At 42.8% G+C, this 22,018-nt stretch overlaps 1 protein-coding gene across 1 annotated transcript in view; it reads right to left on the bottom strand.

The window, feature by feature from the left end:
• SF3B2 (splicing factor 3b subunit 2) overlaps positions 1-22,018 on the bottom strand; it is a 112,761-nt gene that overhangs the window by 36,266 nt on the left and 54,477 nt on the right. The window contains exons 8-12 of the mRNA XM_018567352.1: positions 21,383-21,462; positions 20,964-21,164; positions 19,248-19,373; positions 13,549-13,629; positions 10,006-10,233 (exon numbers count right to left, since the gene is read on the bottom strand). Coding sequence (XP_018422854.1) covers positions 10,006-10,233; positions 13,549-13,629; positions 19,248-19,373; positions 20,964-21,164; positions 21,383-21,462 — 716 coding nt within the window. The remainder of the gene's footprint in view (positions 1-10,005; positions 10,234-13,548; positions 13,630-19,247; positions 19,374-20,963; positions 21,165-21,382; positions 21,463-22,018) is intronic.

Genomic DNA, 22,018 nt, shown 5'->3' on the forward strand with positions numbered 1-22,018 from the left:
ATAACCTCCTTCCTGTCCACCTTTTTGTCCTCCACGCCAAAAGTCGCCCCAAGAGAGGTTAGTGTTCACTCTCATCATACTGTATTTCATATTTTTTTCTCAATATGGTTCAGAACAGATTAACATCGAACCCTATGGGGGAAATGTGATTCGGTTCGCGACCATAATCGTGAAACAATCGTGTGTATATACATACATACATACATACATACACACACAGGAAATTGTATTGTGACACCACACCACTTTTATAAGACCGATTCCTTCCTAAGATGAGCCGAAGTAGCAAGCGACATTCCCAGAAGCCCAAACGATAGCTGTCCGGAGCATGCCACACCAATATCAGTACTCCAGATTCCCACAACACACGTGGCTCTACCAAGATGGCATCTGACAACACTCCCCTAAGCGGAGCTCGGTTTCTCAGCCACCCCCCTTTCTGAAGATGACACGGATGTGACTGCAGTGCTGAGAGAACTGCACTCTATTCTCTCCATGCTCCCTACTAAACAGGACTTGGTAGGTATGCTATCTCATTCCCCAGGTAGGTGGCGGCCTCTGGGCATCAAGGTTTTTTTTGGTGCCCAGATTCTGCAGTGGAGCATTTTCTCCCAGTTAGTTGCAATAGTTACTTTGATTCTCCTCTACTGATCAACTTTGTTTTCTTCCTCTGTTTCTTTTCTCCCTCTTTCTCTTCTTCTGGTGTTTCCCTCAGTGATATGAGGTTTGTCATGGGATCATGACTGATTTGAAATTTGGTTTACTTAACACTCAGGGACCTAACTCCCCACAAAAACCATTACAATTTTTATACCAAGTGCATACGTTACAGGTCTTTTTTTTGAAGAAGAAGAAGATGCATTTTAAAGGGTTTGAGGGCCCCCAGTTCTTTACTCATCCAACTATGAGGATAATATCGAGAGTGATCACGAAAAACTTGTGGGGTTGCCATCTCCTTTCACCACTCTATATATGGTGTTAAATACACTTATTGACGATAATGGTAGATTTCAATATCTTAATCGCCGAATTTATGACAAACTTTTCACTTTAGCGAATATTTGCCTAACTCAGCAAGCTCAGACTCTACATCAAATCTTCGATAAACTTGGAAGACTTTGCCAGTGGTCTTTTGGTGGTGGTGGGGGGGGGGGATTTTAAACTTGTTCTAGACCCCATCTTGGACCCCTAAACCAGACTTGCTCACTTTTCCCTATCAATAGATTGCATAAGAGATTTCACTTCCTTCAGTTGGTGGCTATATGTCGGACTGTACACCCATCTGGCAAAGATTATACCTTTATTCACACCATCACACGTATAGCCGTATCGCATCTTGACCTCGCACCATTTCTTGACCTGGAATCCTGACCAGGAATCCTATGGCAGATATTGGTACACAACTCTGGTCGTATAACACCCTCTTTTCTTTGAGGTAAGTGTACCCGACACTTTCGCTAGGGCCTTTACTTAGAGGCTTAACAAATTATTACTGAAAGATATTGTGGTCCAGGGGCGATTTAATCTGCTATTCGTGGTTTTATTAGTGACTATTTGGCAGACCCCACAATGCTCCTGGTCAAGTGGAAAGCTCTAACGTGCGTCCTCAGGGGTGTTTTTATATCCCATGGAACACGCCTCAAGAAAGAACGCTCTGCTAAGATTCTGGCCTTGCTCGCAGACATCCATGCTCTAGAACTTCAACATAAAGCTACGAATTCAGATGCTACCTACCTGTTGCTTGTTCAGTACTGCGCACAATTGCATAAATTATTGGATCAGAGTTATCTTTGTCCTGTGTGGTATATGAGCATGGTAATAAATGCGGCCACTTATTGACCAGATGTATTAAGGCTAAGAGTGCGCATACTTTCATCTCCAAGATCCAATCCTCTCCGTCTACACTGGAGTCCAAGTCAGAGCACATAGCAGAGGCTTTCTATCTTTACTATTGCTCCTTATATAAAACTTAGATGCTCCCTCTTTTTCTCCTGACCTTGCAAGGGCACAGGAGGAGTATATTACGTGAACACCACAACCGCTGTGATCCTGGTAGTTCTGCCACAGACTACAAGAGGGACTACAAATCAGAGCAATACATTATACAGGGCTGTGTGCTTGTCTCACTATGGCTGTGCAGGCATGGTCTCACCATGGCTGTGCAGGCGGCAGGAACGAGGAGGAAGAGGAGATGTAAACAGCCACCCATGAGGTCCCGAGCAGGCTGCTGCGAGGTCCCCAGCAAGTGGACCTCACAGCAGCCAAAGCCATTTAAAAATGTAAAGCGCCGGTATCAGCGCTTAGTATCGAAAATGCCCAATATAGGCACTGATACTGGTATCGGTGCATCCCTACTTTCTATAACCAATTTCTGGAGGAGCCTGCTCCTACTTTAACGTCTACTTTTAATGCAATTTCTACTATGTGCCCTTTTGCAGCACACTCTCAGGAAGCCCATATTACCATTCTCCCGAAAGATAATAAACTCCCTACTTTGTGTACTAGTTACAGGCCCATTTTCTTCATCAGTGTTAATCTCAACATTCATGCCAAAGTTCTTGCTAATAAATTGAAGACATATCTCTTCTATAATTCACAAAGCTCGGGACAACACCATTAAAACCCTGACATTAGTGCCCTATGGTACACAAAATTCTTCTCCTCTTTCTCTTGGTGGATGCCTTTGACCACATTAAAATTGGATTTTTTTGCATGCTTCCCTATTACAAATTGGCTTACCACCTTAGATAAGATTATGGCGCTGTACCATTCCCCTCTGCTAAAATCCGAGTTAATGGCCTCCTTTCGCAGTCGTTGTCCAACAAGAACGGGACTAGACAGGGATGCCTCTCATCGCCCTACTTGTACATTATTGCTATGGAACATTTGGCTATAGCTCTCAGAAACCATGCAGCTATTAAGGGTATACGTCTGGGTGATCAGGAACTTAAAATGGGCATCTATGCTGATGATCTCTTGCTGAATCTATCTGACCGCTCTATCTTTCCCCACCTTTCTTAGGGAATTCCAAGCCTTTGGTAGAGTCTGTAATTTTAAGGTCAACTACTCTAAATCGGAGCCTATAGACTTATCCCTGCTAGAGGGACGATTTTGCAGAGCAAATTCTCCTTTTCGAGGCAACCTTCGGCTCTGGCGTACCTGGGGATTTAGGTCTCGGCTGACTTAAAGTTGTTGCATTCCCTGAATTACCTTCCCCTTTTGCGTAACACATTGGATTATTTAAAAGGAGAACTATGGAGGTGAGAGCTTTTCACTCACCTCATAGTTCTAGCCGACCTGTGACAATGAGACTGTCACAGGTCGGCTCAGTAGATCGGGAAGTGAGCGAACACATACCGGCGTTCACTCACTTCTCGATCCGGTCACGGCTCTCTGTCGTGACAGGGGAGGGGCTGGATTCCCCGCTCCGATCCTCCAGCGCTGACTGGTGGAACGGACGGGGGAGGGTACAGCTGGCTCTGCCTCTAGATAGGCAGAGCCAGCTGTCACTCACGCAGCTGGGCGGATCCAGACATAATTGTCGGGATCCGCTTCAGCATCTTAGTATACGCGAGCTGTAGCTCGCGGTATACACCGGCGTCTCAGTATACCGCAAGCTGTAGCTCGTGGTATACTGAGCTTAGGGTGACGGGAGGACGCTAGTTTGTGTTCTCCCGTTACCCTGAGAACTATGGGGAAAAGCCCTAACCCCATAGTTCTCCTTTAACTGCTTGGCACCGCCTTTTGCACTCATCGTTTGGCAGAGCCTCTGTTTTCACAATGGACATTCTACTTAGACTTTTGTACCCATTTCAAACTGTTCAGATTTCCCTACCTACAGCCCTTTTTTGTCTTTTGCGATCCGTGCTTCTAGAGTATGTATGGAAGGGCAAGGGCTCGAGATTACGTTTCAATATCCTGGTAAGGCACAAGTAAGACGGTGGGATAGGTCTTCCCCATATGGAACTGTATTACAAATCTGCTCTGCTGAACATGGTCTTGGATTGTTGTCACCATGAAGACAAACTGAGTTACTATCGAACGTCAAATTTCCCCTGACCTCCTTCGAGGGCTGAGGCACGGCAGAGAAAACGGGAGGCCATCCCTCACCTCCGTGCCTTCCCCCTGTAACTTACCGTCTGGGAATCTTTGATGCAGAAACATCGGTTCTACGCCTATAAATCGGACCCATGCTCCCTATGCTAGGGACTAAAGATTTTAGCCCAGGTGTGGATGTGCCCTCCTTTTTGTAATGGTCGGCAGATAAACCTTCCCCCTATATATTTGGCCTAGGAAGGGAATACCGTATAACAATCGTTGGATATGAAGAACTTGCGGTCTCCACAATAGGGACGCTGGATTTGGTACTTTCAGTTGAGGGATTTTTATCTCTCGCTTCGATCTGTGTCTTCCGACCTGAACAAAGTGTCGGAATTTGAAGACCTCCGTCATCGGCGTCAGGATATTCCTCACTCAATTTCTGTCCGTTATAGTCTATTGCACAAATCTTATGCGGCTTCCCGACCCATGTTGTTCGGGTGTGGGAATCTGACCTTTCAGTGACCTTTTCCCAGGATGTGGACAAATTCTTTTAAACAGTGCACTGATTTTGACTAGAACTACAGCTGTCCAGGAGAAAGGCGATTAGATCTCAACTTATTGGGATTAGGGCTGCAGCTAACGATTATTTTCATAATCAATCAGTTAGTCCATTATTAACTTCAATTAATCGGATAGAATACAAAAAATATAATTTATTTCAAATAAAACACACAATTGCAGCTTTACAGACAGAATAAAATGGTATGCACATTGTTTGCAATCACACTGCTTTGGAACGCAGGGCACTGCAGTGAGGCAATCACACAGCGGACGGGAAGTGCTAAAGATCTTCTATGGTTTTTCCTGGCTGCAGCAAGGGTGGTGATACCTCGTCATTGGAGGACCCCTGTTCAACGTATTAAGAAGTGGGTAAGGGAGATGTGCAACTTTGAGAATGGCGGACCTTACGGCTTCGTTGCATGACCTAAACTCTCAATTTAATACCTTATGGGGCCCTTGGATCCTCTTTATAGACTCCCCGGCTTTTTAGGCCCTTGTCCCTTCTCGACTCTGCCTGTGCCTCTTTGCCTTGTAGGCTGGGTGGTATTTTATGATATGCTGGGTGACTTTGTCCCTGGGCGGTCGAGGTGACTGTTTTTACCTACGTAAGGAGAGCTTTTGCTGTGCCGGGTCTGTCTTGTTTTAGCCTGGTACTTTGCTACCTTATGCCTGACTCCAGGAGGAACTATGGTTACGGTTTCAGTCCGCCTTTGCTTTCCTTTCTCTTATCTTTCTTGTTCTCTCCCGTCTTCTTTTGATTATATTGTTCCCTATAACCCCAACTCACCCTTTTCCCTTATTTTCTATTTTAAACATTTTTTATATCACGGATTGAGACTTTTAAAGGAGTTTTTCAATTCCTAAAACTTTTTCACTGGAACTTTTGTTCACTGGGTGTCATTTAGCAATATTGTAATATCACCCATCAATGAGATTGTTATGATATATTAGTGTTTTATTTCATTGATATCTTGTCACATTGTATCACTCAAGGAGCTTCATGCTTTAAAAGTTATTTTGTTAACACTGAATAGAATTCTGCCACACCTTATCACTTTAGCAACCTTATGCTTTAAATGGCATCTATTAAACACTGATTAGGTCCCTTTGAAGACCCTTCAGTGGTTTAAATACACCTTTTTTTTACACTTTCTTCACTGTGAATATTATGGTTTTCACCTAATTAAATATCACGTTTTAATTTGATGTTTCACCTAATGGGATTTAGCTGTAATATTAATTTGTATTTATTATTGGTATTTAGTTTACTTAAACACCTATAGCGCTGTGATAACACTCACCAATTGCTTCTAGATAAGGGCTGAACAGCAAATCCCCTGAAAAGTGTAAATTACAGAGGCGGAGTTTTGAGGCCGAATCCCCATCCCAGGCTTTAAGCCAGAAGGCTCTCCGGAAGGAATTGATGAGAGCAGATGAACAGGCCGTCATCCTCACTGATTCGGCCGAGGCATCTGCAATATATCCCACTGCTTTGAATAACATTGGAAAGGATTCCAGAATCGGATCCCAAAGGAGTGTCGGCACTAAGGTGAGTTTTCAACTGTGAGAGCCAGAACTCTATATTTCTAGCTACACAGGTAGTAGCCAAAGCAGGTTTTAAGTTGGCTAAGGAAGAATCCCAAGCTCTCTTAAGCAGAATTTAAATTTTTCGATCTATAGAATCTTTAAGGCTGCCCATGTCCTCAAAAGCTCGGTCTGATCTTTTGGAAGTCTCAGAGAGGAGCGTCAAGCTTTGGATTTTTATTCCAGACCCTGGAATCATCATCAAAAGGAAATCTCCTTTTAAACTATTGCATAAGAGCAGCTTCTTTTCTGGTTCTAGCCACTCGAAGGATATAATCCAAAATCACCTGCATAGGAAAATAACGAGATCTCTTCCTTGGTACCTTAAATCATGCCTTGATAAATGTAATTTATCCTCCAGGGTTTCATGTACTGCCCCGAGTAGGTTATCTACATCCTCCAGGGATAATTTAAACCTTGAGGGAGAAGAGGCTTTCTCATGAGAATTATCTTCCTCTGAAGAATCATTTTAAGGAGAATGCATATTGTCACTATAATCCTCTAGTTGAAAAGGCCTAGGTAATCCGGTCCCTGCTTCAAGAATTTAATACAGCACTGGTCTCCTCTTATGTTCAGTGTTCTGAAAGAGTAAAAGGTAACAGCCAATTTCTCCTTACCTGTGACTAAGACTATTGCAAGCAAAAGAAGATTCCTCCTTAGCTAATCCATTAATACATGGTTGACAAAGTGGTTTAGAACTAGTAGTACTAAGTTGAGAACCACCGACTGCGCATTTCTTTCTCGGTGCCCCATTAACTTTATCAGGGGCTTTGGTCTGAAAAAAAAACAGGAGAATAACCACCTGTTAGAGGCCCTTAATATAAAAAAAGGAGACGACCCGTGGGCATAGAACATGGAATCCCAACAGCAACACGGAGACCACCTGTGCATTCTGCAGAGCTAAAACTTCAGCCATATGAAAACCCAGATAAAAACAAAGCTATTACCTGAGCAGAAGAAGCAGTACTGATCGTGGCTGCATCCACAGGGATCTGTGCCTGAGAAGAATACATCGTCCAGCGTTCCCTCCTGTTCAGCGTCCTCTCAGACTGTGCTGGGATTCATGCTGGAAGTAGAGCATTAGGCCCCTCCCCTTCCCCAAATCGAGGCTTGGAGCACAATACCGTGGTGCCCAGAAACTGCGTCATCCCTACCGGATGTGACGTCAGACGTCACCCGGTCAAGTGAGCGGAAGTACCGCAGCATCTCAGAGCCGCGCGAGGCTCAGACCGAGGAACACTACACCAAGGGGATGCTGCTGTCCCCGGTCCTGACCCTCACCAGGTATCGATGGGGAAAGGGAGCCCGGGTCATCTCCTGCGCTGCAGGCATCCAGAGAATGCCAGGTGCCAGGTAAACCCACATGCCAGATAGCCCATAACATGGTGAAGCTCCAGATAGGCGATATATCTCCGGATGGAGGGAACAATAACTGAGGGCCAGGTGTGGCGGGAGCCTTTTGAATTCTGCTGGGTGATGCGTTTCCTGTCTGGAGGTGGAGCCTCACACACATGGACTATCCTGGAAGACAACTGGGGGAAAAAAAAAAAAAAAAGAGGACTTGTCCCACGGAGAAACTAGGGTGAGTGTCTCGATACTCACACCAAGCGAATTGTGCCTTCCCCAACCTAAGAGGTGCCTAACGGGAAGTAGAATGCTCTAGGGTGGAAAAAAAGCAATGACTCTTGGGTCCTAGGTGGTCCCCAGCAGACAGCTAAACAAGACTATAAGGATGACCCCAAAAGTGCAACAGATTGGCCCAGGTGGAGATTACTCCATCAACACAGTTAAGTGTAGATGGAGGAATCTGTTGCACCTTTACCATCTGACCACAGAAAATCTGCAGATAATTGTAAGGTGTATGGCCAGCTTTAGACTAAACTCCCCAAATACAATTTGCTCATAATAGCGGTTACAAACATCTAGGGTAGTTTATGTGCACCCAAAAAAAAATTCTACAGAGGCTTAAAGGGTAATGCCAACCTTGTTTTTGTCGGTCTAAAAAATGATGTGTACAAACAATGTGTACATTGCAAACATCCATTCTTTTTTATTTTAAATATGATTGCAGCACTAATCTCTATAAGTGGCTCATTTTCTGCTTCTCCATGGTCCTTAATTTAAAATGGCTGTTTGTTTCCACGTGTGGTCTGGAGATGTTCTTTGCCAGCACTACAGATAAGGGAAATCTCAAACAACATTTTTCCAACATTCCTTGTACGAGACCAGGGAAAGCACATGAACTAGCTTCTCCACAAGGTTTGAAGAGCCCTACTCCAGGAACACCCCCCATGGCTGTGCTAGATAAGCAAATCATTTTGTGATCAAGGAGCACAACCTGTGGAGTGCCAAGAGGTGAAGTGGGATTAAGTGACATTCCGAGGAAACAAATCAATGTGTACTAAAACACAAACTGTGTTGAAAGGAATTTATGTGTGAAATCACACCTGTTTGTTATTACAGCAATCCTCAGAGAAATCGGAGAGAATAGGCGAATACAGTGGGTATCAAAAGTGGGGTGGGAAAGAGAGGGAGGCAATGGCAGAACTTGAAAAGTGCATTGTGGGGATAGGATTCCCACTCCACCTCCTTTCCATCCACTGGTTCTGGGTGAGTGCGTCCAGTGAAGGCCACCATGGGAGAGGGCAGCAGAGGAGGCAGAGTCTGATTCCTGAAGCCAGGTTTCAGTAACAGCAGTCATGTTAAAGGAATTGGAGATAAGATCATGCACAGCGGTGAGTTTGTTACAGACAGAGCGGGCATTCCAGAGGGCACTAGGAAGCAGGGGATTAGAAATCAGGGTGCTTGGATTGCAGCTGCTGTGAGAGGAAAGGAAGTGCTAGTTTGGGGGGGTTAAAAATCAGAACACAGAGGGTCAGGATTAGGAGAGCTATCCCCAGAAGTCAAGAGATGCAGAAGGGTGAGTGAGGGGAGATGAGTGAGCTTTATATGGGCGCACATGCCCCAGTATCCTGGTGGTTATCCTAGCATCTGGGTTCAGAATGGGCAGGAGGTGATTATTGCAGTAATAGGAATGAAACAAACAAGTATAATAAATATCCCTATATGCACTAAAAATCAGGGATGCGACAGTTTAAAAGACGCTGATGTACCCAAGTTGATAAAATGTCTTCTTTTGACAACACTGCTCAGAGAGTTACAGATATAATTAAAATTACATTCAAGTCTAAATGTTTTTAAGCTATTTCAAACATCGATTAAATCACCTACAATTGATGCTGCTTCTTCCAGAAATTCAGGGCCATCACATCACAGAAATAACATCAGCATTAAACCGTAAAATCTGTGCTCACTGTAACTGGAGAGAATCCCAGGATTTATTACACCTGGCTTGCATCTACCAGCAGCTGTTGACAGTATATTTCGAACAGAAAACAGCACAGCCAAAGTAAACGTGACCACTCTTCTAGGGACAAAACGAAGCATAATGGTTGTGGGCGGGGTTATCCTGTGCTGGTAAACAACCTTTTTGTTGCCAGTGTCCATTGTGCACGGAGGTGGCAGTAAAATGCCAGTCTAAGTATTCTATGAATTCCCGTGTACCTCAATTGACTAGAAAAATATATTTTGCCTACCCTGTAGAGAGAATTGCTCAAAGGCAAAAGCTCTAAATAACAAAAATCTTTGGCAACAAACCACATTGAATATACCAGTTCTAGCTGAGAATACAATTCAGGTTATTAGATACAATTTGACAAAACTTTCTTTTTGAGTGTCATATTTTTTTTTTTTTGCAACAAACATAAATTAAACTACTTCAAACATTCTGACTCAAAGCCTGTCCACACAGTTCTTTACCTTTTCCTGTAGTGCCTCCCTCATTTCCTGGATACCCGTTCTCTTGATAAAATCAGGAAGTTGAAATGGTGGTTTCTCAATTCCTCTCTTACCCTGCAGATATTTACGTTTGAAACACCAGTGACGAGGAACAGGGACAGAATTTCTTGTACCCTTTAGATGCACAAGGAGTTTGGGATCCTGAGCAGTAACATCATGCATCTCCACCACATCTGGACGAGACACCAACTGAGAAGATGGGCAAAAGGAAGACGGTGAACATGATTTAGAGCCATTTCTTTTTTATGAAAAAAAAAAACAATTACTTATACGTTTTTCACTTTAAACTCATACAATACAAAAATCATCCCCCCATTCTTGGCCCCTAGGTACTGTTCCAACATTGCAAACAAACCGCTATCACTTCAATTACAGAGAGTAGGATGCATTCTACTATTGCAAATTTTCCCATAATACTCGTGTATTTTTCTAGGGTAGGAGATGGCTGGAATCCCTGCAAACAAATTTTTTTTGTGTGCCCCTGTTGAAGATTTTTACCTCAATATTTCTCTAAAACGAAGCCCCAGACAGCAGTAGAAACCGAACAGTTCTTTCTTTCCTACTCTATACGAAATTAGAAAAAAAATGATCTTTACATATCCTTCAAGCCCCACCCTTCCTGAGCAAAGACTTTCTTACCCCCCCTATACATTTCAAATTTCAAAAAACTTTAGTGGGCAGTAGACTCTCTGGTATCTAAGAAATGGCAGGGGTGGGGCTTCGCTTTAAAATCAAGAGTTTTGCCTCAACCTAAAAGGTGGCCATACACTGGTCAATTTTCAAAAGAACGTTCTGTTCAATTTTCTATTAATTGATAGGGTCAAATTGATCATCGATTTCCACCATAGTAATAAAAACAGTTGGAGCAGGATGGAACATTGTTCTCAAACTAACAAAATTCTAACAGTGAAGGGGGTTTTCGTTCGGGAAACTCCATTCATTCCAAAATCGAATGTTAAAACAAAATTTCGCTAGACATTCGTCAAGTCTCTGATGGCATTATTGGGTGGTAAAGAAAGATCTTTCGTTCGTAAATCTACTAGTGTATGGCCAGCTTTAGCAGCAACAGGGCTCATCAGGAATCAAAGAACTGAAAACTAACAAAAGATACTTGCAAAAGGCCTGCCCCTTTCCACAGTTGCTACTCTTAAAACTTTTAACCCTTTTCATATAACCAACGTAAGGCATACGGCAGTACACAACTGTTTCCAGCTGGCCACGTCAGTATGCCTTACATTGGTTGCTTTCACCCTTCTGGTATAAGCTCATGGTCGCTTTAGCGGTTAGCTGCTGATGACAGCTATTAATTGAAATTGCCCTGCACCCCCCCCCACTTTAATGCTCCAATCTGTTTCCCCTCAGACCCCCGCTGCTCTTTCCCCCGCCTGTATGAGCAGAGGCAGCAGGGATCCGAGGAGAAACAGACCACTGCAGCTGCTGGGGGGGTTGAGGAGAGAGTTGTCAAGTTCAGGATGCCAAGCGAAGAGGAGAGAGAGAGCCACTGTCAAAATTCAGGATGGAGAGCGCTTCAGGATGGAGAGCGGAGGACCGGTAAATGTGTAATATTTATCGATCCTTTTTACCACTCCAGTGTTTGTAAAATAACTGAGCACATAGTATGTGTCCCCAGTTATGAACAGGAAGTGCTCTACATCAGCTGTCCCCAACTGGTGGTCCCTGAGAAAATTTTGGTGTTCCCCACCAGCACTGCCACACACACACACATATACATACATACATACATACATACATACATACATATATAAAATCTCCATACATATCCAGCTTTGGTTTGTCCTAAAATAATGTTACATTAGTAAAATTTTGGGGATTTGAGGTTCCATTGATGTGTTCAGCTAGGACACTATCAAGAAATATTGCAGAGACAGCTTAGAAGAAGTACGGGTAAAGAAGTGTCTAATGCAGGTCATTGGACCTGCATATGATGTAATGACATCAGTGGTCCTTAGACCACTGGAGCTCAGGAAAGAGGCTGCAGGGACTGGTCTAGCAGCCTGGTGGGACCGAGGATCCGGTAAGTAAATCTGCTTTATTTGAGTCTCCTAGACAAAACAAGCAGTTAACCCCTTTTTGTTTGTAGTTCTTTCAAGTATTCAGTACTTAATACTCAATCTGTGTGTGCAGTATTGCTTGATGGTGTCCTGGGAGAGCTGAATGCATCAATGGAACCTCAAATTCCAAAAATTATTTTTGAGACGACATGATTTTAGGATGCGGCATGTTGTTTAATACAGTACATACTTTAAATGGTTATTTCAAGAGCTCCACTCAGTTCTTAACATGAGAAAAGAGCTTTCAGGATGGCTGCCGCGTGTAGATATCTGAATTATTCAATAGGTAAAAATGGTACTCAGCACTATGCATGAAGGAGACAGACCTAAAAACGGGTCAAACTTTCGAGATTCTGTTCCACAAATTAGGCAGTTTACTTCATTCTGCAGAACTCCACCAAACACAGAGGTCACCACTGTTGTCGCTCCATTTCTGTAAAATAAAATTGGCTTCAATCAATACCAAAGCCAAGCAGTTTCACACGTCTTCTATAAATATAATATATATATATACACACACACACACACACACACACACATTTTATTACACACACACTTTATGTAAAAGATTATCATATTGTTTCCTCATATATAAATATATTCGTGTGTAATTATATACATTTTCTTTTCAAAAAGTCACCAATTCAACTGTGTGGCAGCGCATGGCAAAGCATTGACACATTGCCATGCGTTGTGATATGCTGTGTTGCGATTAAATGTATGCCTGCATCATTTTATCACAACACACACCAACAGCACATAAAAGAGCACTGCAGATTAGGCGTAACAATACAGATTTTTAACATAAGTTGCTTATTTACAGCTTTGTGTTCCTTAATTTTTTTACTGTTTCACAAAAAGGCGCAATTTAAAGTGTACATTTATGAACGCAATACAGTTTTACCTTTAGATGAAGTCAAAAAGGTGTTTTTGTGCATTGATACTGATTGATTTTTTTTAAAATCGATTCAATTTTATCGGTTTAATATTGATTTGATAAACATTTGCGCAATTTTTGCAGGACCTACAAAATTAGTAGCACCATCTTTTTATTCTACTTGTCCTGTCCTTTCAGGAAATGTATGGTTTGTGAAGTCTACATACTCTCAAAGCTGCAGTTGAGAGGAGAAAAATTTTTTTGGAAAAATTGCAAAAATGGTCTGGCCAGCTGAGAGCAAAAATAAAAAAACACAGGGCTTGGCAGCGAAAGTGTTAGTCAGGTGCACATTTACACCATTTCCATCATAATTGGATTATTTTGTAGTTTGACTTAAAACAGTTCTCTACTTAGCACTCTAGAAAGTTGTTTACCTTCAGATATTTATGCATAGGTTTTCTTTTCCTTACTCTATTTTGTGTTTTTCCATACATTTGATAATAACACCTATATTTATGACTGCATCCTCGCTGCCTAACAGTTCTATACTATTACCTGCTTCAGTTCTGCAACTGTGAACCTATTCATTCTCCTTAACTTCTTCTTAGACAGCTTAGGGACATCATTTTTTTTGTCCTGCAAAAGATAGAGACATACTATGGACACACTAGTCACTAAGAATAAAACAAAACACAAAAAAACAAAAAGAACAAAACACAGTGGGAAATGAATATGGGAAGTCATTTAATCCACAGATTAAGGGCCCATTCACACCATATCCGGATCATCTCCTGACTAGACCAGATTGTTTCCGGACCCAAAATGCATCCCTATGCTATTTCCGGCCTCTGTTCACACCATACAAACGCACCTGTAAGACCATTTTAAGCAAAAGGAAAAAAAAATCCAAACGCGGCAAAAACGCAATGTACTGCGTTCCAGATCTGGTCCAGAAAATGGTGTGAACCTGCCCTTAGAGACACAAAAACTAACAAGGAAAATGCAAAAACATAAAGAGGAAAGAGTCTAATAGATACTCTGTAGGCACCATTTTTTTTGGTATGAAAACGCCATTGATCCATCGATTTTCGTACAATCCGAAAAAGTTTTCTAGCCTGAACGATAGACAAAATTTGGCCAGCTCTACAGTAATTGTGATCGCTGACTTCCCATCAACTGGCCTATCATCGTACGAAAAACTGATTTCGTTTGGATATCGAAGGTTAATCAGAAGGTGCATGGGCACCTTAAAGCTGGCCATAAACGGTTGTATGGTAATTAAAATAATGGACGATCTGCCCATCTTGGACAGGCAGATCGTTGACGGGAGGGCTTCCGATGACTGCAATGCTGAGCGGGCAGTGTGCGCTTGCGCACAGGGGCATGTTCGGCATTGTCTTCCAAGCACATCACTAACCCGCTGAAAATCTTGAGATTTTCGGCAGGTTTTCCAGCATGCTCAGGAGACAAAAGACGTGCGGCCATACAGTAGAAACGGTCGCACGCCTTCCATTCACCTGCCGATTATTGTACGATCACTGGAACACCCGCGATTATCGTACAATAAATCGGCAGGTGTATGGGCACCTTTACACTTGCAAAGTCTAGGATTTTGTAGGATTAGAGTTAGGTGTATGATAGCCAATTATACCCAGAAGGTGCCAATGATGATCAATTTCATAAGTAGGTTGAAATACAGCAATTAACTGAAAACAAAACCAGCTGTGTAGAAAGCTTAAAAATGGGTGAGAAACAGCAAAACTCTTGCAACTAAGGTGAGGTTGTGGAAGACCGTTTCATGTCACAGATCATACACTGTGGCAAGATGAAGAACAGAAACAAGACACAAGAAAGTTCTACTACATCAAAAAGGTCTCTCCCAGGCAAAGATTTCAAAGCAGACTGGGGTTTCAAGATGTGCTATTCAGCACAAGGAAACGGGCAACGTTAAGAACCGTAGACGCAGTGGTTGGCCAAGAAAACTTGATGCAGCAGAAGAGACACATCATGCTTACTTCCCTTCGACATAAGATGTTTAGAGGTGCCATCAGCACCTAACTGGTGGAAACCAGTGGGATCCAGGTACACCCTGTGATGGACCGCCTGGTACCCCGACTGAATTCCTCCGTCAGAAACCAGCTTCCTCCACTCTGGAACCGGAAAAGCATAAATACAGCCCAAACCTTCCCCTAAAGACCAGGCAGGACTAGTCTCTTAGGGTAAAAACCAAGAACTCACTTTACTGAAAACCAGCACAGTATTTATACAGTTCTGGAAGTCCAAAAACATAATACAATCAAACATGAACAGAATGGAAGCATACCATCCCCTACCGGATGTCTTAATGTATGAATAGGGGGAGAGGAGACACATGTGATGGGATTATCTGCTGAGTGTCCATCATATGGTAATCTACTCATCTACTCCTGGAGTCAGCTATCTTAATCTCATCATTAACACAATCAAACAAAGGGACAAATAAACTGTACCAAGTTCAGTCTTAGTCCAGAATTAACCTGCCAGTGCTGCTGGATTCACAGCCTGTACCTTTAATGGGCACAGGGTGAGTTAAACATAATGCCAGGGGAAAGATACAGCATATAAACTCCACACATAGATCAGGGTTATTAGTTCCAATGGGTACACGTACATAGCAATCCTTGGGGTTCCAGGATTATTCCCTCAAGTCTTAGTTCAATGTAATCCCAAGAGGCCTGAGGGGGTCTCCATATTCCTAGGTCCATAATCAGTAGGTAGGAGGCTAGCCCTCAGGCTCCTCCAGCAGCCCCAGTGGCGGTTCAGTCCATCACACACCCATCTAGTGCCCGAAGAAGTCTGGCCAGAAGGGGTCTTCATGGAAGAACTGCCGCCAAAAAGCCATACCTCCAACGTGTAAACAAGGCTAAGTGACTCAACTATGCACAATAACACAGGAACTGGGGTGCAGAAAAATGGCAGCAGGTGCTCTGGACTATGGAGTCAACATTTTAAATATTTGGCTGTAGCAGAAGGCAGATTGTTCGCCGAAGGGCTGAAGAGCGGTACAATGAGTGTCTGCAAGCAACAGTTAAGCATGGTGGAAGTTCCTTGGAAGTCTGGGGCTCATTTCTGCAAACGGATTTGGTGATTTGGTCAGTATCAATGGTGTCCTCAATGCTGAGAAATGCAAGCAGATACTTATCCATCATGCCATACCATCAGGGAGGCCTGTGATTGGCCCCAAATTTATTCTGCAGCAGGACAATGACCCCAAACATACAGCCAACGTTATTAAAACAAAAAAAAGCACCATCGTCAGGGATGAGAAGAGCAAGGAGTCCTGGAAGTGATGGTTTGGCCCCCCACAGAGCCCTGATCTCAACATCGAGTCTGTCTGGAATTACATGAAGACAAAGGATTTGAGGCAGTCTACATCCACAGAAGATCTGTGGTTAGTTCTCCAAGACGTTTGGAACAACCTACCTGTTGAGTTGCTTCAAAAACTGTGTGCAAATGTACCTAGAGGAATTGATGCCGTTTTGAAGGCAAAGGGTGGTTATACCAAATATTGATTGGGATTTCTCTTCTGCTCATTTACTTTCCATTTTGAGGATTGATAAAAATAAACTAATAAAACATATTTTCTGAAAGCATTCTTACTTTACAGCAATGTGTAACACCTACCTAAAACGTTGCACAGTACTGTGTGTGTGTGTGTACACACACACACACACACACACACACAAAGTGGGTATAGAAAAGAATCTCTCCCCTTTAAAATAATCACATTTTGTGCTTTGCAGCCTGAAATGAAGACAGCCACAGTTTTTATTTTATCCAGCTGTATTTACTCAGTGCAACTTATAACATCCAAGTGAAAGATAAACACCAACATGTCAAGACAAAAAATAAAAACAAATTCAAAAACAGAATCAACGAGTTGGAAATAGGATCACCCCCTCCTAAAAATTACTTGTAATTTCAATCAGGTGTAGCTAATCACCTTCTCAAATGGCACACAAATCCATTTGAATTTCAAGTAAGATCAGCTTGGTCATTTTGATTAGATCAGCATGAAAAGAGCTTTCCTGGAGAATTTCAGTCCCTGGTAGTGCAACTGAAGCAAACAATCAACTATGGGTGGCAAGGCACTGTCAAAAGATTTCCTGGATAATGTTGTGGACAAGCACAAGTCAGGAGATGGATAGAAAAAAAATTCAAAGGCTTTATCAATGCCTAGAAGCACAGAGAGGTCTATTAAGAATTGGAAGGTATTTGGTAAAAACACAGACCCTTCCTGGATCAGGACGTCGCTCCAAACTGGAACAAAGAGCCAGGAGGAAACTGGTCAGAGAGGCTACCAAGAGGCCTACTGCAACTCTAAAGCAGTCGCAATGTATGACAAAGAGTGGTCACTGTGTGCATGTGACAATAATATCACAAATTCTCCACAAATGTGGCTTGAATGGGAGGGTTGCAAGAAAAAAAGCCACTCCTCTAGAATGTCCACATGCAGTCACGACTGAGCTTTGCCAAAACGCACCTTGAAGATTCTGAGACCACATGGAAAAAGGTGTTTGGTCAGATGAGACTAAAATTGAATTGGTCTCAACACCAAACGATACATCTGGTGGAAATCCAATACAGTTCACCGTCCAAATAACGCCATTCGAACAGTAAAGCATGGAGGTGGTAATATCCTGTTATGGGGGTGTTTCTCTGCAGCAGGGACTGGAGCACTTGTCAGGATAGAAGGAAAAATGGATGGGGTAAAATACAGTTGTCAACTTCTTGAGGAAAATCTGCTGCCCTCTGCCAGAAAGTTGTCAATGGGAAGATTTACCTTCCAACATGGCAATGACAAAAGCACAAAGCAAAAATGACCACACAGTGGTTGAAGGAGAAAAAGGTGAATGTCCTTGCATGGCCTAGTCAGAGCCCAGGCTTAAACCCCACTGAAAATCTGTGGAATGACTTGAAGAATGCAGTCCACAAAACGGGCACCTTCAAATCTTACTGAACTTGAGCAGTTCTGCAAAGAAGCGTGGGCAAATATTGCAAAGTCTAGATGTGCAAAGTTAGTAGAGACATATCCCAATAGACTAAAGGCTGTAATTAAAGCAAAAGGTGGTTCAACAAAATATTGACAAGGGGGTGATTCTTTTTCCAACTCAGCGATTCTGTTTTTGAAATTCTTAAAAAAAAAATTTCTGGCATGTTGGTGTTATATCTTTCACTTGTGTTATAAGTTGCACTTATACTAAATACAACTGGATAAAACAAAAACTTTCTTCATTTCAGGCTGCAAAGAAACAAAATTATTATTTTAAAAGGGGATAGATATTTTAGTTATATAATATTGTTTTCTAAAGTACATGAATTCATTACTGTACAAACTCAGGACAGGTTTACAAATTTCACTCCAAAATTAAGAGGTCTTATTGCACTCTACTTTTTTTTTTGCGTTATACCCTTTTGAATCTGTCGCAGCAATACAGACACTAAATTTGTTGTTACTATTAAGTAGGTATGCACCGATATCGGTGCCGATACTGAGTATTTGGGCACCATCGTAATCGCCCAAATGCTCCTGATGCCGGAACTTACGGCATCAGGAAGCCGGGGGGGCTTACTGATTGCCCAGGAAGCCGGAACTTACAGTATCAGGAAGCCAGGGGGCGGGTAATGACTCGCCCCCCGCTTACTGATTGGCCAGGAAGCCGGCACCATGTTTCCTTGTCACTTGTTGACGAAGTAGCATGGAGCCGGCTTCCTGCCAATCAGGAAGCCGGGCGCTGTGTAATGACTCGCCGCCCAGCTTCCTGAATGGTCGGGAAGCTGGCCAATCATGAAGCCCGGCGGTGAGTCATCACCAGCCCCCCAGCTTCCTGATTGGCCAGAAAGCTGACTCCATGCTTCCTCATCACCTGGTGACGAGGGAGCTTGGGGATGGCTTACCGGCTGATCAGGAAGCCGGGCGGTGAGTCATTACACGCCCCTGGCTTCTGTAATGGGACTTCCAGTATCGGCGAGTATCGAAAATAAATTAATGTCGGTACTCGATACCAAAAAAAATGATATCAGTACATTCCTACTATTAACTACTTGAATTTTTGTTGCACGTGTTGGTATTTCTAATGTAAGCGTGGCACAGCCTTCTTGAATTAGTTGCTCGGTTTCCGACAGCATCAATGCCTTCAGTAATGTGTCAGAAATGCCTTACTAATTTGCCCCGACAGAACTATAGGAAAGAAAAATACTAGTTTAATTCAAACCTCAGCATCACTGTCGCTATCACTGTCCATCTGTTCTTCTTCAAACCTTTTTCTGGGTACAGCTGGCTCCACCTTTTCCAGTTTTTCTGGCTCTTTCTCCTTTTCCCGCTTAACATCATCTGTCAACTGCAAATAGAAGCAGTACATGGTCACATTCTAAACAACCTTCCTTCAACCCCCTTCCTGGACTAGGTAACATAGCACAGGGCTTGCTCTGTTGCCAGGGGTGTGGAATTCCTATCGCCCGACGCCCGGGACAGGCAGTTTCGGGCGCCAGGCGAGTAGTTTTTTTTCTACATTTAGCCTGGCTGCGGGCAAGCATCACGGCTAAATGTAGTGTGGGAGCCGTTTTGTACAAGTGATTTTAAACGCCTGTACAGCCGTCCAAAAATCACTCGTAACCTCCCATCTCTCTAACTCCAGCGGCCGGCCGTGTACTGCTCCCGGCTGCCTGTCTCTCTGCACGTGGGCTTCCTTTTTGCCATAGTCTTCGGGCTTCCCCCCTCTTCCAGAGCACGGAGCAGGGCAGAGAATGGTTCTCTACTCTGCTCCATGTGTGTAGTGACACAGGAATGCAGCCTTCCTGTCATAGGAGAAATAGCACAGTGCTGTGCTAGAACTCCTGTGTTGGAAGTGACAGGGTCAATAAAGAGAACCTGTCACCTCCAAAAGCTATCACACAAGGACTTGTTACCCTTGTGTGATAGCAATAAAGTCAAGTGAAAAAAAGTAAAAAATAAAATATATAAACACTTAAAAATGTAAAACATAAAATTGGAATAAAAATGTAAATAGGAGGGGGAAAGAAAGGCGATAAAGTAAAAAATTAAAATAAATGATAAAATATTACAAAGCAAAAAAAAAGTAAAATAAAATCTAAAATATTAAAACCAATCCCCATCATCTGCATGCGAATAAACGCATGCATGGGGCATTGTGTGTGAGCGGATTGGGGGATCCGTTACTACGCGGCAATCGTGCACAAAACCATGTGGATGGCCGGGCGTTCACAGAATCGCACACCACCGCCGATCACACTGGCAGTGCCATTATTGTCTAATGGCACCCCAGTCGCGCAAGACAGATTGCGCAGTATCCCGCCGCAATAACGCCCGTGCAATCGCGATTTAAAACATTCAGAGATTACCACGCAGGTCTAACCCCATTGAAATCAATGAGGCTGCGAGGCAACCGTACACGGCCTCGCACCCGCTCCAAAAGGTTAATTCGTTTTCCCAAGTAATTTGGAAAAATGGAATTACCCGCTCATCTGACGGCACTGACCAACGAGAAGCTCTTCTTGGCATTGCTAAATACGGTTATGGTTAAAAAAAATAATTCTGTTTTGTATCAGGACAAGTAGATTTTCATGAGGGACAAGTAGATCAGGCCCCCGCTTTAGTCCTTGGACAAGTAGTTTTTAAAAAAAATGTCCACACCCCTGGTTGCCAATGCTCAGGATAGGCAATTTAAAGCAAAGCATGAGATGCAAGCAAAACATATTATATAAATAATGTACCTATGAGTGACCGTGTATCTGTATAGAATTTGATATTTTGCACAGATATTTGTTGATATGTTAATTTTGGGCAAAAACTGATGGAAGTTGTGAGACCACTTTATCAGAACCCTTCTATAAACAAATGACTAATTCCACAGGGTAGAGAGGTATTGTGTAAACAAAACAAATGGCATGCAATAGGATATATGGGTTACCTTAAACGCCTGAAAGATCCTCTTGAAAAAAATGAAATTAGGGTCATAAATATCTGGCTCTTCGGTAACATACTCTATTTCAATCTTTCCTCCAGCTGTGTCAGCCTCTGCTGCCTCATTCAGCTCATCTATAACAGTAGCCACTGCAATTGCTCGTCTGCGTATTCTTTTCTTACGATTTCTTCGTCTGCGACTTTTTTTCTGTGTGGAGAAAATGACTGTAAATACCTTGCATGACACTCATTTTTAAATGCTACTTGCACACATTTCTCAGTATATCAACGCCATATCCTCACCTAACCTATTCACCTCATAAATATTTACCTCACCGTTACAATGATGAAGTAAATATTTTGAATTCCAGATCAGGTTAAACCATTGTTATTTCAGCAGCACAATCTTTAGTTTCATTTCCATACCTCCTTCTTTTGTCCAGTGCCCTCTTCTTCAGTTTCAGATGCAGTGTAAACGTGTCTGGAATCGTCATAATCTTCCTCTTCTATAAAAACAAATTAATAGATCACAAATACTTGCAAGTTGATGGTCTCTGACTTAAAGAACTCCGGACAGAAATAATCTTAACCCTTGCAGTGGGGCTAATCAAAGTCCAATACATTGCATTGGACGTGAGGACACCGAGGGACATTCTATCGCAGAAGTGGAGAAGGAGAGAGGCTGCAGGGACCAGTCTAGCATCCAGGCGGCTACGGGTGAGTGTCTCTATTTTACACCCTAGAAAAAAAAAATGAGCATTTAACCCTTGTAGGGCGGGGGTAGCCCCACTGCATAGGTTAAGATGATTTCTGCTCAGAGTTCTTTAATATAACACCTACTTTATTTTTGTTATGCTTCCATACAACCAGGCCGCTACGGGTGAGTGTCTCTATTTTACACCCTAGAAAAAAAAAATGAGCATTTAACCCTTGTAGGGCGGGGGTAGCCCCACTGCATAGGTTAAGATGATTTCTGCTCAGAGTTCTTTAATATAACACCTACTTTATTTTTGTTATGCTTCCATTCATATAGCAGAACACGTGGGGGTGGGGAGGGGTGTG

The sequence above is a fragment of the Nanorana parkeri genome, unplaced genomic scaffold (genome assembly GCF_000935625.1).
Source record: "Nanorana parkeri isolate BGI_ZX_2015 unplaced genomic scaffold, ASM93562v1 scaffold1034, whole genome shotgun sequence".
NCBI classification, from domain to species: domain Eukaryota; kingdom Metazoa; phylum Chordata; class Amphibia; order Anura; family Dicroglossidae; genus Nanorana; species Nanorana parkeri.